The sequence below is a fragment of the Aythya fuligula genome, chromosome 17 (genome assembly GCF_009819795.1).
Source record: "Aythya fuligula isolate bAytFul2 chromosome 17, bAytFul2.pri, whole genome shotgun sequence".
Classification (NCBI taxonomy): Eukaryota; Metazoa; Chordata; class Aves; order Anseriformes; family Anatidae; genus Aythya; species Aythya fuligula.
The window spans coordinates 7504940-7516524 of record NC_045575.1 but is presented as its reverse complement, the minus strand read 5'-3'; the positions used below and the strand labels follow the sequence as shown (position 1 = coordinate 7516524).

General features: G+C 58.7%; 1 protein-coding gene across 2 annotated transcripts; it reads right to left on the bottom strand.

Moving 5' to 3' along the window:
* Positions 1-6715: 6715 nt before the first annotated feature.
* HSPB8 (heat shock protein family B (small) member 8) lies at positions 6716-11132 on the bottom strand. Of its 2 annotated transcripts, XM_032199357.1 has the most exons (4): positions 10875-11132; positions 9361-9975; positions 8300-8363; positions 6716-7487 (listed from the first exon to the last, which is right to left on the bottom strand). In XM_032199357.1, exons 2-4 carry the CDS (start codon positions 9737-9739, stop codon positions 7328-7330), a joined length of 603 nt encoding a protein of 200 aa, XP_032055248.1. In that variant the 5' UTR covers positions 9740-9975; positions 10875-11132; the 3' UTR covers positions 6716-7327. The 2 variants fall into 2 exon arrangements, with proteins under 2 accessions (XP_032055248.1, XP_032055249.1); XM_032199358.1 differs by lacking the exon at positions 10875-11132 and having other exon boundaries at positions 9361-10283.
* Between the last annotated feature and the right edge of the window lie 453 nt (positions 11133-11585).

Below are 11585 nucleotides of genomic sequence, written 5' to 3'. Positions count from 1 at the left end.
GGGGGTGAAGTGTCCCTGCGTGAATTGCTTTTGCCTTCTGTGGTAGTTTTCCCAGAACACTTGTTTTCTTGAAGGCTCACTGCTTCTGTAAATCGTCCTGCTTCTGGCCAAGACCTTCCCTTCCTTCTGAGCAACGCCAGGCAAAGCCTGAACACGCACAAAATCCTGAGGGTTCAACACCCTAGTGGCTGCCAGCGCCTTAACCCCACCAGTTTTAACAGAGTCTGGCAACAAAGGTGCCTTGGGCCTGCCACTTTTACCCGTGCTGGTGGCCACAGGTGCCTCAACTTTGCTGCTCTGAGGTGCAGCTGGTGCTGGCATTGCTCCTGAAGGGGGACCGCTGTGTTTTAACTCCCTATGCTATCGATAATTCCACTTTTCCAGTCACGAAAACAAACGCCTGCTGCTCAAACCTCCATGCGAGCTTTCTTCCTACCCTTCTGAGGTGTAACCCCGCAGCAGCCATGGACTAACACCACTTTACCCCTCACTCCCCCTCACCCTGCGGAACGAACCCTGACCCTCAGGGGACCCCAAAACCCAACCTGCCTCCTGGGGAGCACCCGGCACACCCCTCTGAAGGGCTCCACCTCACAGAAACTTTATTTTCCACCGTTTTCAACCTCCCCCTGCCCACAGCCCCTCACACAGCGAGCCCCTCGCCCCCGACCCCTGTGGGGGAGCCGCCTGAGGACCGGACCCCCCCTCAGCCCCGCCACCCCCTGAGGGAGCCCTCAGGCGGCGCCGCTGCCGCGAGGAGCCGCGCGCCCGCCGTCACCCGGGAAACGCCGCGCGCGCAGCGCCCCCCCCCCCTCCCGCCGTGCACGCGCCCGAGCAGCAAACGTTGCACGGGGCCGCTCACGAGGGGCTGAGCAGCGAGCATTGCACAGCGCCGTGCACGAGGGGCCATGTAGCGAACCCGTTGCATGGCTGAGGAACAAGCTTTGCACCACGGGTGCCTCCTATGGCAGCTTGCTCAGTGTTCGGGTTGAGGCTGCGCTGCACGGCCATGCAAAGCAAGCGCTGCTGCACCCCCAACAGGGCCAGAGCTGGGGATTGCAAAGGGGTTCCTCTTGTAAAAGCCGTACTGGGGGGCACCAGGAGGCAGCAACTAGCATGGAGTTTCTCCTTGGCCGCAGCACGATCGTGACGAGAAGAAACACCCCCATGCCTGGTATCTGCGACAGCTGTGAGAAATACCACAACAAGGTTATGACAACTATGGAAGTGGGATTTGGAAGCAGCATTAATGCCTAAAAATGTGCTTCTGCACCAACACAACGATGCTTCTGCGTCTGAAAAAAAGATGCTTGATTGCTCTTGCAGGCTGCAGTGCTGTTGTGCTTTGGGGTTGTGCCTAATGTGTGCCCCACTTTGTGCTGCTGCCCAGTGCATGCTTGTTTTTTATTAAAACAACAACAACAAAACAGCCTCAAAACCTTGAAAACTTGTGGTTTGGGGGTCAGCACATGAAGGCATTTCCACAGCAGGTGCTGGGTGCAGACTTTGCCCAGTTCTTGGGCACATTTCTCTCCCACCCTGTTCATTGCCAGCTCCCATTCCACAAGGCATTTGGGGACAGACAGGTATGCATTTATTCCTCTTTTCCTTCCATGTCATTTCTCTGTCCAACTTACAATTTTTGGTGGCAATTTAACAGCTTTTACCAATTACAGCCCTATCTTCTTCTCTGTTGCTGCTGCAGAGGAGGAGGTTACACTCATCACTGCTGTCCTCAGTGTTTGCTGTCACCGCCTGTAAGGCTATTTCTTTTCATTTTGTCCTTAGCTTTTATTTTCTTACCCCTCAAGGACAGCCGTGGATACTCCAAGCTGTTCCTGAGCTCAGCAGCCCTTTGCTTTCGGCAGCTTTGTGGGAACGGCCTCTTCAGTCCTCACCCTTTTCTCCACGTGTCCATTTTCTCCACACGATAGCTGCGTCCCAGCTCCCAGCCTTTGGGAGCACCGACCACCCAGCCCTCATGGTGCAGAACATGAAGAGATTTGGGGCCTCGGGGGTTCTTTGGGGGGCAGGCAGCTCTCGGCTCCTTGCAATGAGGCTGCTGAGGCCCGGCTCATCAGCGCTACGCCTCACAGGCTGAGGAACCTGAGGTGCTGTCAGGTCTCAGTCTCACAGCATCTTCGCTGCTCCCAAATCTCAAAGAAATCCTTCCAAAAAGAGATCCTTCCAAAAACAGCAGCCGCCCCCTCGCCGGCACCATCCTCCATTTTGTGCCCTGCGGCAGGCGCGGGGGGGGGAGTTTACACCAGGCAGAAAATGGAGGTGGGCGTGAAGATGCCCTGAGGATTGGGAGGGGACCTCGAGCTCCTGCAGAGCTGCCCAAACCTCACCCCATCGCAGAAGGAAAAGTGCTGGTAGCGGGCACAGTTTGAGGATGGATTAGGATTATTTGAGGATGGATTTGGATTATTTGAGGATGGATTCGGAGCCAGCTCTGCGGCTCTCAGGGGGTTGGTGGCCAAACACCGCAGCCCCACGCCAGGGAAAATCCTACACGACCTTTAAGGTCCTTTGAGCTTCAGTGTTACCCAAGCAGCACAATTCCCACCCCCCCCCCCCCCGCCATCTGGGTGCCACTTTAAAAGACATTTTCTCATATCATTGCAATTTCAGGAAATCGCACTGGATGGCTATGGAAATGCGAGATGCTTCCCCCTAAATTGTGCGGCAGCGTGAAGCATTTTAAGCCCCAGCTGCCGCTTATGAGATATTTTGACAGCTCACAGACGGCTTCCGAGAATTCCCCAGCCCCAGCACCACCACGCAGGCTGGTGGTGAGCCTGGCTTCAAGCATTGCGGTGCCACTGAGCAAAGCCCTGTGCTTGGCTTTGTGGCGATTTCTGCTCATTTTATGCTTGTTTAGCTTTGGGAAGGAGGAAAATACTCCCTAGCAGAGCTCTGGACCCACTGCGAACCTGCCTTGAACCTGCTTTCCTAACTAGGTGAAGCTGCAGGCACGCACGTGTACATGTCAATGACTTGTACTGCCCCATCGATGCTCAAGCATTGATTTCCACCTAAAGGAAACACCCGAGGGATGAATTGAGAGCTAACTGCAGGTCAGGGGGTTGCCTTCAAGCTCAGCAGCTGCATAAATAATGCAAGCCCGACCCCAAGCCAGTTCACCCAAACAGCTTCTGGACCACACGAGCAGATCTTTGGCCATCAAACCCCGCTGGGGGCTGGCCCTGCTGCCCCATGCTCGTCACTTCGTGTGGGCCCCAGTTCCCCCCAGCAGGACATTTCCCTCCTCCCTCGCTGGGAGCCATTCCTGCTGTTTTCTCCCCCAGAGCTAGCTCCTGATCACCGAGCAGGGATCGAAATGCCGAGCACGCCTCCCCGCAACTTGCGCTGATTTTCGGAAATTGCAGCCAATCAGCGTTGCTGCAAATTGGCCGCTTTTTTTGGCTCAGGCTTGATGCAAAGAGAAAACAAATGGAGTTTTAAAATGCAGCTAATCAAGCTGTTAAAGAGAGGTTAATCCTAACGAATTAATCAGATCGCAAGGGGTCGGGAGAGGAAGGAGCAGGAGAGCCACCGGGCTTGGCTGTTCCTCAGGGCAATGCCACATTTCAGCAAGAGCATGGAGAAGGTGGTGATGCTCCTAGGGGGCAATGGAGAGCTCCAGGCTTTTCCCCATCTCCTGCAGCCAAATCCCATCCTCCTGCTGCCCATTGATCCTGGCCACCAGCTCAGCCAGGGTGTTCCTTGTGGGCAGAGGCCCCACAGGCAGCTCAGTGTGCTCGGGCATAAGGACTCAAAAATAACGAGTGGTAGTGAAAGGAAGGAGGTTTAAAGAGGGATATTAATGATATACACTGCTGTATACAACAGCATAATCAGAAAAAAATGTATTACACCCATTAAGTACCATTATCAATGCCTGGAGCTAATCGTTTCGACTTAATGAAACTAATTCATTTCCCTATGCTGGAGCGATGTCCCTTCCTAGCACAGGTGGCAGTGATGCCACCAGCCCTGGTGCCCCGGCCACAGCCAGCACTGTGGGGCACCCTGATGCTGCTGCCCTGTGCTCCCTGGCACCCTTGGTGTTAACGGTGGTGAGGAGCATGGTGAGATCTCCAAAACTTCTCTTGGGAGGTGCAGGAACCCTAAGGTGCCCCCCAGCACCCATCTCAGGGTACGCATCCCACACCTCTTTCCAGACCAGAGGAGAAGTGACTTCAAGCCAACGCGGTCTCACTACCACCAACTAAAAACCCCCAAAACCCATAGGCCCAGCTCTGTGTCACCTTTCGCTCCATCCCAGCAGCAGAAACACTGCAGCCTTCCCACAAAGTCTTTGCTCCAGAGAGGAGCCTGGGGTCAGCACCAGCCTAGGAAAAGCACTCACTTGCACCTTGCTTTACCTTCACGCTGGAGATGGTTTAGCTTGATTTATTCCAATTAGTTGTAATTTTTTTTTTTTTGTTCTAATGAGCTCTTCTGCAGGCTTTCTGTGCTTCATGACCACCCTCCTCAGCTGATGTAATGTGTTTCAAGGAGATTGCTTAATAAGGAGAGATCTCCAAGGCTGCCTTGGACAGGGGGCTTTTTGTTGCAAGATGAAAGAGGAAAAGGGAGAGGGAATTGGGCTCCTTCGGGGGGGGGGAGGGGGGGGTGCTGCAGAGCATCTGTCTGCTACACCAAATGGCAGGATGGCCCTTAGTTATCTGTGGTGTTTCCAGAAGTCCTCCCCCATGGGTACAGCACATTATTTGCTGGGGGAGGAAGCAGGGGTCCCTGGAAGGGGCTGGTGATGCTCCGCAGCGTGGTAGCACAGGCTGGGAGCTTCTGCTGAAGTGCTCAGCCTCTGATTTAAGGCATGGAAAGGCACCTGGTTGTGTTATTTCTATGGCATCGGGTTCATTTTTATTATGGGAAAAATAGGCATTTTTGCTTCTCTGTCCCAGTGACCATCGTGTGACAAAAGCACCTCTAAAAATGATGTGGACTTCGGCAGAGGAAAACCAGAACCATCATGGGATGGTCTCTGGGGAGAAAAGGAACGGATTCACGCTGAGTGAGCCTGGGTTTGTGTGAGAGCCAGCCGGAAGCACGCTGAGGGATGCTCTGGGAAGGAAAAAACGCCCAAGGAGCTGCATCGAGCCCTGCAGAGACTTGAGCAGGGCAGGGGGGGAGCCAGGGGGGGACGAGGGGCACAGATCCCCCTCAGCCACAGGATGACAGGGGGCCTCCGAGGATGCCTGGTGCCTCCAGCCCTCCCCGGAGCTGCCTGTGTGCTGCTCACCCTGCCCCATGTGCTGCCAGCCAAAAGCGATCAGTTCAGCTTTTTGCTTCCATTTTTGGGAAACGAATCCTCGGGGACACGCAAGGAGCTCGCCTCATCCCCGGGGGGGGGAGGAAACGTGGGACACCCCTCGGTGCTCCCTGCATGGGAGGCCCCACGCCGGAGCGGGTATTAAGCCACAATAATACGCCGTGACACCATAAAATGCAGCCTAATTGCAACGAGGCCATAAAAACATAATGTAATTGGAGTGGCTATCGCAGTGTTTTGTTATGGGGCTGACGGTTTCACAGCCTCAGCTCACCCAGGGGCTGAGGACAGACAGACAGCCCCGGGCACGGGGCCGAGCTGCTGGAATCACGCCGCAGCGTTTCCAAACCTGTTCCTCCACCTGCTGAAGCACTCGGAGCAGTATTTATTTTTAAAGCCTCCCTCGCTGCAGCGATCAGGCAGCACTTAAATAAATAAATAAATAAAAAAGAAGAAGAAGAAAGAAAAAGTGTTGATCTGCACCCATTTTGTTGGCGTGGGGTTCCCGGAAGATCCAGCAGCTCGAGGGGGTGCTCACCAAAGAGGCCCTGGCAAGTTGCCCCTGTTAGGGGGCTTTGTTGCCGATGCAGCCTCAGCTGGTAAGGAATTACCACTGGTCCACTTCACAGCATTGTTTCTAAGATGTTATTAAGGAGTTCCTCGGGAAACAGAACCAAATAGACCAGAAGGTGAATAAAGAAATAAACCACTTTCCCCCAGCTGCAGATGAGCAGGAGGGAACGCCGCAAATGGAACCCAGCTGGGCAATCCCTCACCACCCCCCAGGGCAGTTTGGGGACATTTGCTGGGTTTTAGAGGCTGAATCACATGCTCCCATTTCACCAACACCCACCCAGCAGCTCCTACCTCTACTCCAGCTCCCAAAAGGCCAAACCTGGGCTCTCCATGCCCCAGGCCTGGAGCCCTCCCCAAATACCCAGGGGTGGACGGGGCTCAGCTGCAGCTCATCCCCCCCAGCCCCTGTGCGAGCAAGGCTGCCGTGCTCGGGGGAATGCCAGGGCCAGGGTTTACAGCACATGGCGGGGCTGTTGTTGGTAACCAAGCCCCGAACGAGCCCGGGTGCAGCATGTGAGCTGTATTTTTAACTCCAAGGCCCTCCTGGCGCCATGGAAAACCAGGTGCCTGCTCCAGGCGCCCATTGGCACCGCTGCTTTGCCGTGCCCTGGGCATTGGGTTGCAGGGCTGAGCTGCGGCCAGGAGCTTGCTGGGGGATGTGTGAGTGGGGAGGATGTGGGGACAAACCCCGATTTCCCAGCTGAGAGGCTGGTTTAGCATCTCCAAGTAGGAAGAAAGGCGTGCAGCCCATCCAGAGGGTACAGAAATGCCCACGAGCATCCCCATCCGCCCCTGCCCTCGCCTCCCAGCCCTTCAGCTCAGCCAAGACCAGCAGAGGCTAAGAACATCAACTCATCTTTATTCCTCAAGTCTGAAAAGTAAAAGCACAAGTTCTCTTTGGAAAAAGAAAAAAAAAATGTTCAAACATGCAGACAGTTTACGTTTCTCAGCAGGTCCGGTGGGGGTTTGGCTGTCGGGGGGACAGGGCTGTGCCATCGGCCCTTGCTGCCGGACGCGTGCCTTCAGGCTGGCGAGGGGCCGTTTGTGGAGTTCAAAAAAAAAAAAAACACCAAAAACAGAGAAGAAGAAGACGACACAGGACCACAGGATTCCACTTCAATTTAAGAGGAGGAAAGGGCACTTTTTCGCTATCGTTACAAACATCCCGCCCGCTCACCTTACAGCAAAAAAAAAACCAACAGGACTGTACCGAGGACACCCGTTCTGCCCGGTCTGACGGACACAAAACCCTCTACCGGAGCATCAGACCGCTGCAAAACTGCGGTGACAGTGGCCTGGCGGCCGTGGCAGCTGGTCCCGGGGGTGGCGGGTGCTGCCGTCCCCACGAGCAGGAGAGGTTGTGCCCCGGGGCCACCCCGCCGGGGACCAGGGAGCGGGGTCAGGGGGGAGCGGGGAGCAGAGAGGAGGCTGCTGGGGTGCGGGGGGCCATCAGGCGCAGGTGGCCTCCGGGCTGTCCACGGGGATGTCGCTGCCGCAGCTGCCCTCGCCGTACTGCTGGTACGGGGGGATCTGGGGCGCCTCGATGATCAGCAGCCCCTCCGGCGACAAGGAGGCGAAGACGGTGATGGGATCCACCTCATAGGGCAGCCTGGAACGGGGACAGACAGACAAATGGGTTTGGGAGTTGGGGAGGCTGTGTGGCTCGCAGCACCCCTGCTGGGAATGCCCATATGGGCAGGGTCAGCAGCCCCCGCGGCGCTCCCCGAATCCCCCCGTTGTTCCCGGAGCTCCCAGGAACGCGCCGGGGATATTTAGAGCGGTCTCTTGGCCGCCTCGCCACCCGCCGGGCGCTCTGTTTAATCTCCACGGCAGATGTGTTTGACAGGACGTCACCGCCGCCTGCGCCGGCTTCTGCCGAGCACGAGTAAATCAGCCCCGTGCCCGGTGCCTTGCCCGTAAAAGGAGCCTCAGCGCCTGCCTCTCGCCCAGCGCGGCCGCCCCGCGCATGCAGCCTTTTCCCAGGAATATTTTGGGGAAGCCGAGCGGCAAAAAGCCCCCGCCGCTGCCTTGCGGTTTGCACCTGGCGCTGGCTCCCCTTCCCCGCTGCTCTTAGCCGAGTGAGTCAAGGCGATAGAGATCTGCCTGACATCACTCGGATGTGTACTCGGGTACGCACGCGGCCGCGCGCTGATGAATGGGTGTATTTTGGGGCTGGTGATGGGATCAGCGCATCGCGGCCCCGCAGGATGTGCTGGCACCGTGCACCCCTCTCCTGCTGGGGTCCAAAATGCAGGGAGGGGACCGAAAAGCACCGCGGGCGCTACTCTGTGCCTGCCCGCTCTTGTGTCAGGGTGGATTTTGGGGTGGAGACAGCAGTGCTTATGGCCATCCCATGTCACGGGGATGGGGTTGTGCTTGTAGAGGGCGTAGGAGGATGCCCTGGGGCCGGGTGATACCTACTGGATTTTCTTGGTGAAGTTCTTGGAGACGATGCCTCCTTCCACCTGCTGCTCCTCGTGTTTGCCTGGGGGGAAGGACAAAGGCAGTGTCACCACCCCACAGGGCTCCTTTGGTTAACCCAACAAGCAAAACAAAACCAAACCCAGGAAAGTTTCCAAAGGAGAGGTTTTCCCTTCCCCAGCACAGAGGCTTCCACGTGGGGAGGGAGACGCCAGACCCAGCCAGGCCTTGAGCTTAAAATGGGAGCGATCGTCACAATGAAGTGTTTGTTAAAAAAAAAGTGAAGGGAGATGCCAGCAGCTTGAGGCAGCAGCAAGTGCCCGGCCTCTGGGGCTGCACTGCTCTGAGGAGGAGGAAGTAGAGGAGGAGGGGGTGTTTTCCCCTGCCAAACACCTTCGTTTCCCATGAAGGCCTGGGTCCTGCTTGCTGCCAAGAGATGGAGCTGAAGGAGCCCCCAGACGTGATAAAATCTTTGGAGGGGCCCCATCCCCTCGCCCCCATCCTCTGCCAGCTGCCAGGTGCTGCATGAGGACCCCCCAGATGGGGCTGGAGCTCCGAGGCTGCTCGGGCCCCCCCAACCCACAGTGTCCCCCCACACCCCAAATCAGCCCCCAGGGCAAATACTGCGCTGTGGCAGCCCCAGGAGGTGTGGGACATCGGCCCGGGGGATGCTCGGGGCTGGGGGCGACGTGTTGGGGCGTCGTGGCTGGGTTTTTAGGGAGGTGCTTCTGGCTGCCTCGCTCTCGGCCCCTTTAAAGGGAATCTCCCTCTCTCCCTCTGCTCTGGCCTCACACGGCTATAATTAACCCAGACAAGCTGGGGCCTCTCTCGGCAGCTCGCTGCTGGGTGCCAGCTGGGACTAAAATCAGGGAGATTTACCCCAAAGGAGGCCTTTCCTTCCCATTTGGGCAGCAAGCGTGCCACCGCGGCTCCTGAGCAGGGTCCCCCACCACATCCCCAACCCCTTCTGTGCCAAGCCCGTGGGGTGGCCGCAGGCAGGGCAGAACCTTCATGCCCCATCCTCCTCCTCCTCCTCCTCGTCCCCGCACTTTGGCTCTCACCTGACACCTCCACGTAGCCGTCCTTGGTTTTGACCGTCAGCTCCTCGGGTTTGAAGCTGTGCACGTTGACGCACACCTTCCAGGGCTCGCGGGAGGCGGGCACGGGGCTGCGGCTCTCGGGGTAGCCCCCGAAGCGGGCACCGTAGCCGGGGGCCATGGCGGAGGCGCGGGCCATGCCGGCGCGCAGCGGGCCCGGCCAGGTGGTGGTGAGCCGGGGCCGAGCCCAGTCGGGCCAGTCCGCCGTCAGGTCCCCGGGGAAGGGCGACATGCCGAAATCATCGTCCAGGAGGCGCGAGGTCAAGCCGGGCTCCCGGAAAGGGTCGCGGACGCTTCGCCTGCCGGGGTAATGGCAGGAGAAGGGCAGCTGGCTGTCGGCCATGGCTCGCCGCTCCGGCGGCTCGGGGCTCACGGAGCCTCAGTGGGGCCGCTCCTGGCTGTAAAATTCCCCGGGGAGCCCGGCCCGGGGCAGGCGCATCCACACGGGAGGGGGCTGGGGTGGGCGCGGTGGGGGCTGCTCCTTCCCCGGTACCAGGCGGAGGGCGACGGAGGAACCCCGATTCAGGGCTGAACCATTCGGCGCTCGAAAAGCAAGTGCAGGAAGGACGGAGGAGATCTCTGGACCAAAAGAAAAAAAAAAAAAAAGCTTCCTGGTTGGCTTCAGTCCCAGGGATCGGGCGGTGGAAAATAAAACTTCTCGGCCAGGGAAGAAAAAAAACAACCAAACAAACACGAATATCCCAAGATTAAAAGCTTATCTCTCCCCTCTCTCTCCTACAATCACGGTGCGGCTTCCCCGCCGCTCCCGGGTGAGAGCCGCAATAAATGCTTGAGCTCGGAGCCGAGAAACTTCTGTAACCTTCCAGCCGCCGGGCGAGCGCTATTTATACGGCTTTGGGAGGGGGGGAGGCTGTGTTTTGCAATTCCTGCCCTGTCAGCCGAGTATTTTGGAGAGGATGAAACAGCCGTGGAGAATCTGGGCTGCGGCAGCTGACCTCTCCTGCTGGCCCGAGGATCCCTGCAGCCACGGGGCCATGGCGTTTTCAGCAGCTGCCCCGGCCCCTGCCTAAAAATAACCCCGCAGCTCATCGCTTTCGCCCCAATGTCACCCATTAAAAATACCCCCCCGGTGGGTCCGGCCCCCGCACTGTATGGCCACGTGTCCCCATGCCACTGAGCAGCCCCCTGTGCTGGGAAATGCATCACCGCCACCCCCCAGCATGGCACACGAGGGGACGAAGCCAGTTGGGATTTGCAGGCTGATGCCCGGGGCTGGGCCTGGAGCAATGCTCCCAAACTGCCTGGGGAGAGCGGGACCCCACAGAGCCCAGCCAGGCAGGGTCCTCGCCCCCTCGCCCTCCTCCTCCTCGCCGCGTGCCCGGCCCTGCCGCAGCAGGGCGAGGCGCTAATCACAGCCCGCGCGGTGGTGGCAGAGCTAATTACAGGGCAGCGTGCAGGGGGAAGGGGTGCGGTGGCGGCGGCGTGAGCGGGGTGCCCGGTGGTGCGAGTGGGGGTACCTGGTGGTGTCCTTGCAGGGGGTCCTGGCACGGCTGGGGTGGGTGGGTGGGCGATGCACAAGGGATGCGCAGTGCCAGGTGCTGGACCGCTTCCTCACGCCGCGTCCTCTCCCCGGCTCTGCCTCCCGCTCCTGCAATTTTTCTAATGGACTCGACGGCGCTAATTGCAGTGGGGAGGCCGCAACGCGCTGCAGGCCGCGCGGCGGTTCAGCTGCTGGTCACTCTGACGGCATTAATCACGCTGCGCCGGCGCGGCACCGCTGGGGAGGGAGCTGCCTTGGCTGGCGTAGGGAGCGGCCGCTTCCCCTGCTCATCCCTCGGCTCCGGCACCGCTGCGTGCGTGGGGGCATGGCCAGGCATGGCGGGGGCTCCCTGGGGACCGAAGGGGACGCCCTGGATAGGCCTGGGAGGAGCAGGGAGGCAGCTGCCAGCAGAGGCCAAAGCGCCTTTCTCTGTCCCTTTGTCCTGCCTGGCTGAGGGCTCCCCCCCATCGGGGTGACACAGGTGTCCTGGGGGTGACACCAGCCCATGGAAAGAGGGGCTGAGCCTTGGGGAGGTTTGGTGCAGCCCCATGGCCACCACCATCCCTGCTGCATTCCCAGGAGCCTCCCCACTTCCTCAGTCCCGCATTTCCCCAGTAGCTCCGGGCCATCCTCCCTCCCCGGCCAGGAATTCGCCTTGTCGCCTTGTTTATCCCGATTAGTCACACGT

Bases quoted from the DNA above. Each gene is read 5' to 3' on its own strand.
- HSPB8 (XM_032199357.1), bottom strand. From the start codon at position 9,739: ATGGCCGACAGCCAGCTGCCCTTCTCCTGCCATTACCCCGGCAGGCGA. The intron at 8,364-9,360 runs GTGAGAGCCAAA...CCTTCCCCCCAG, and splicing joins CGGCTACGTGGAGGTGTCAG to GCAAACACGAGGAGCAGCAG. The intron at 7,488-8,299 runs GTAGGTATCACC...TCCCCGTTCCAG, and splicing joins AACTTCACCAAGAAAATCCA to GCTGCCCTATGAGGTGGATC.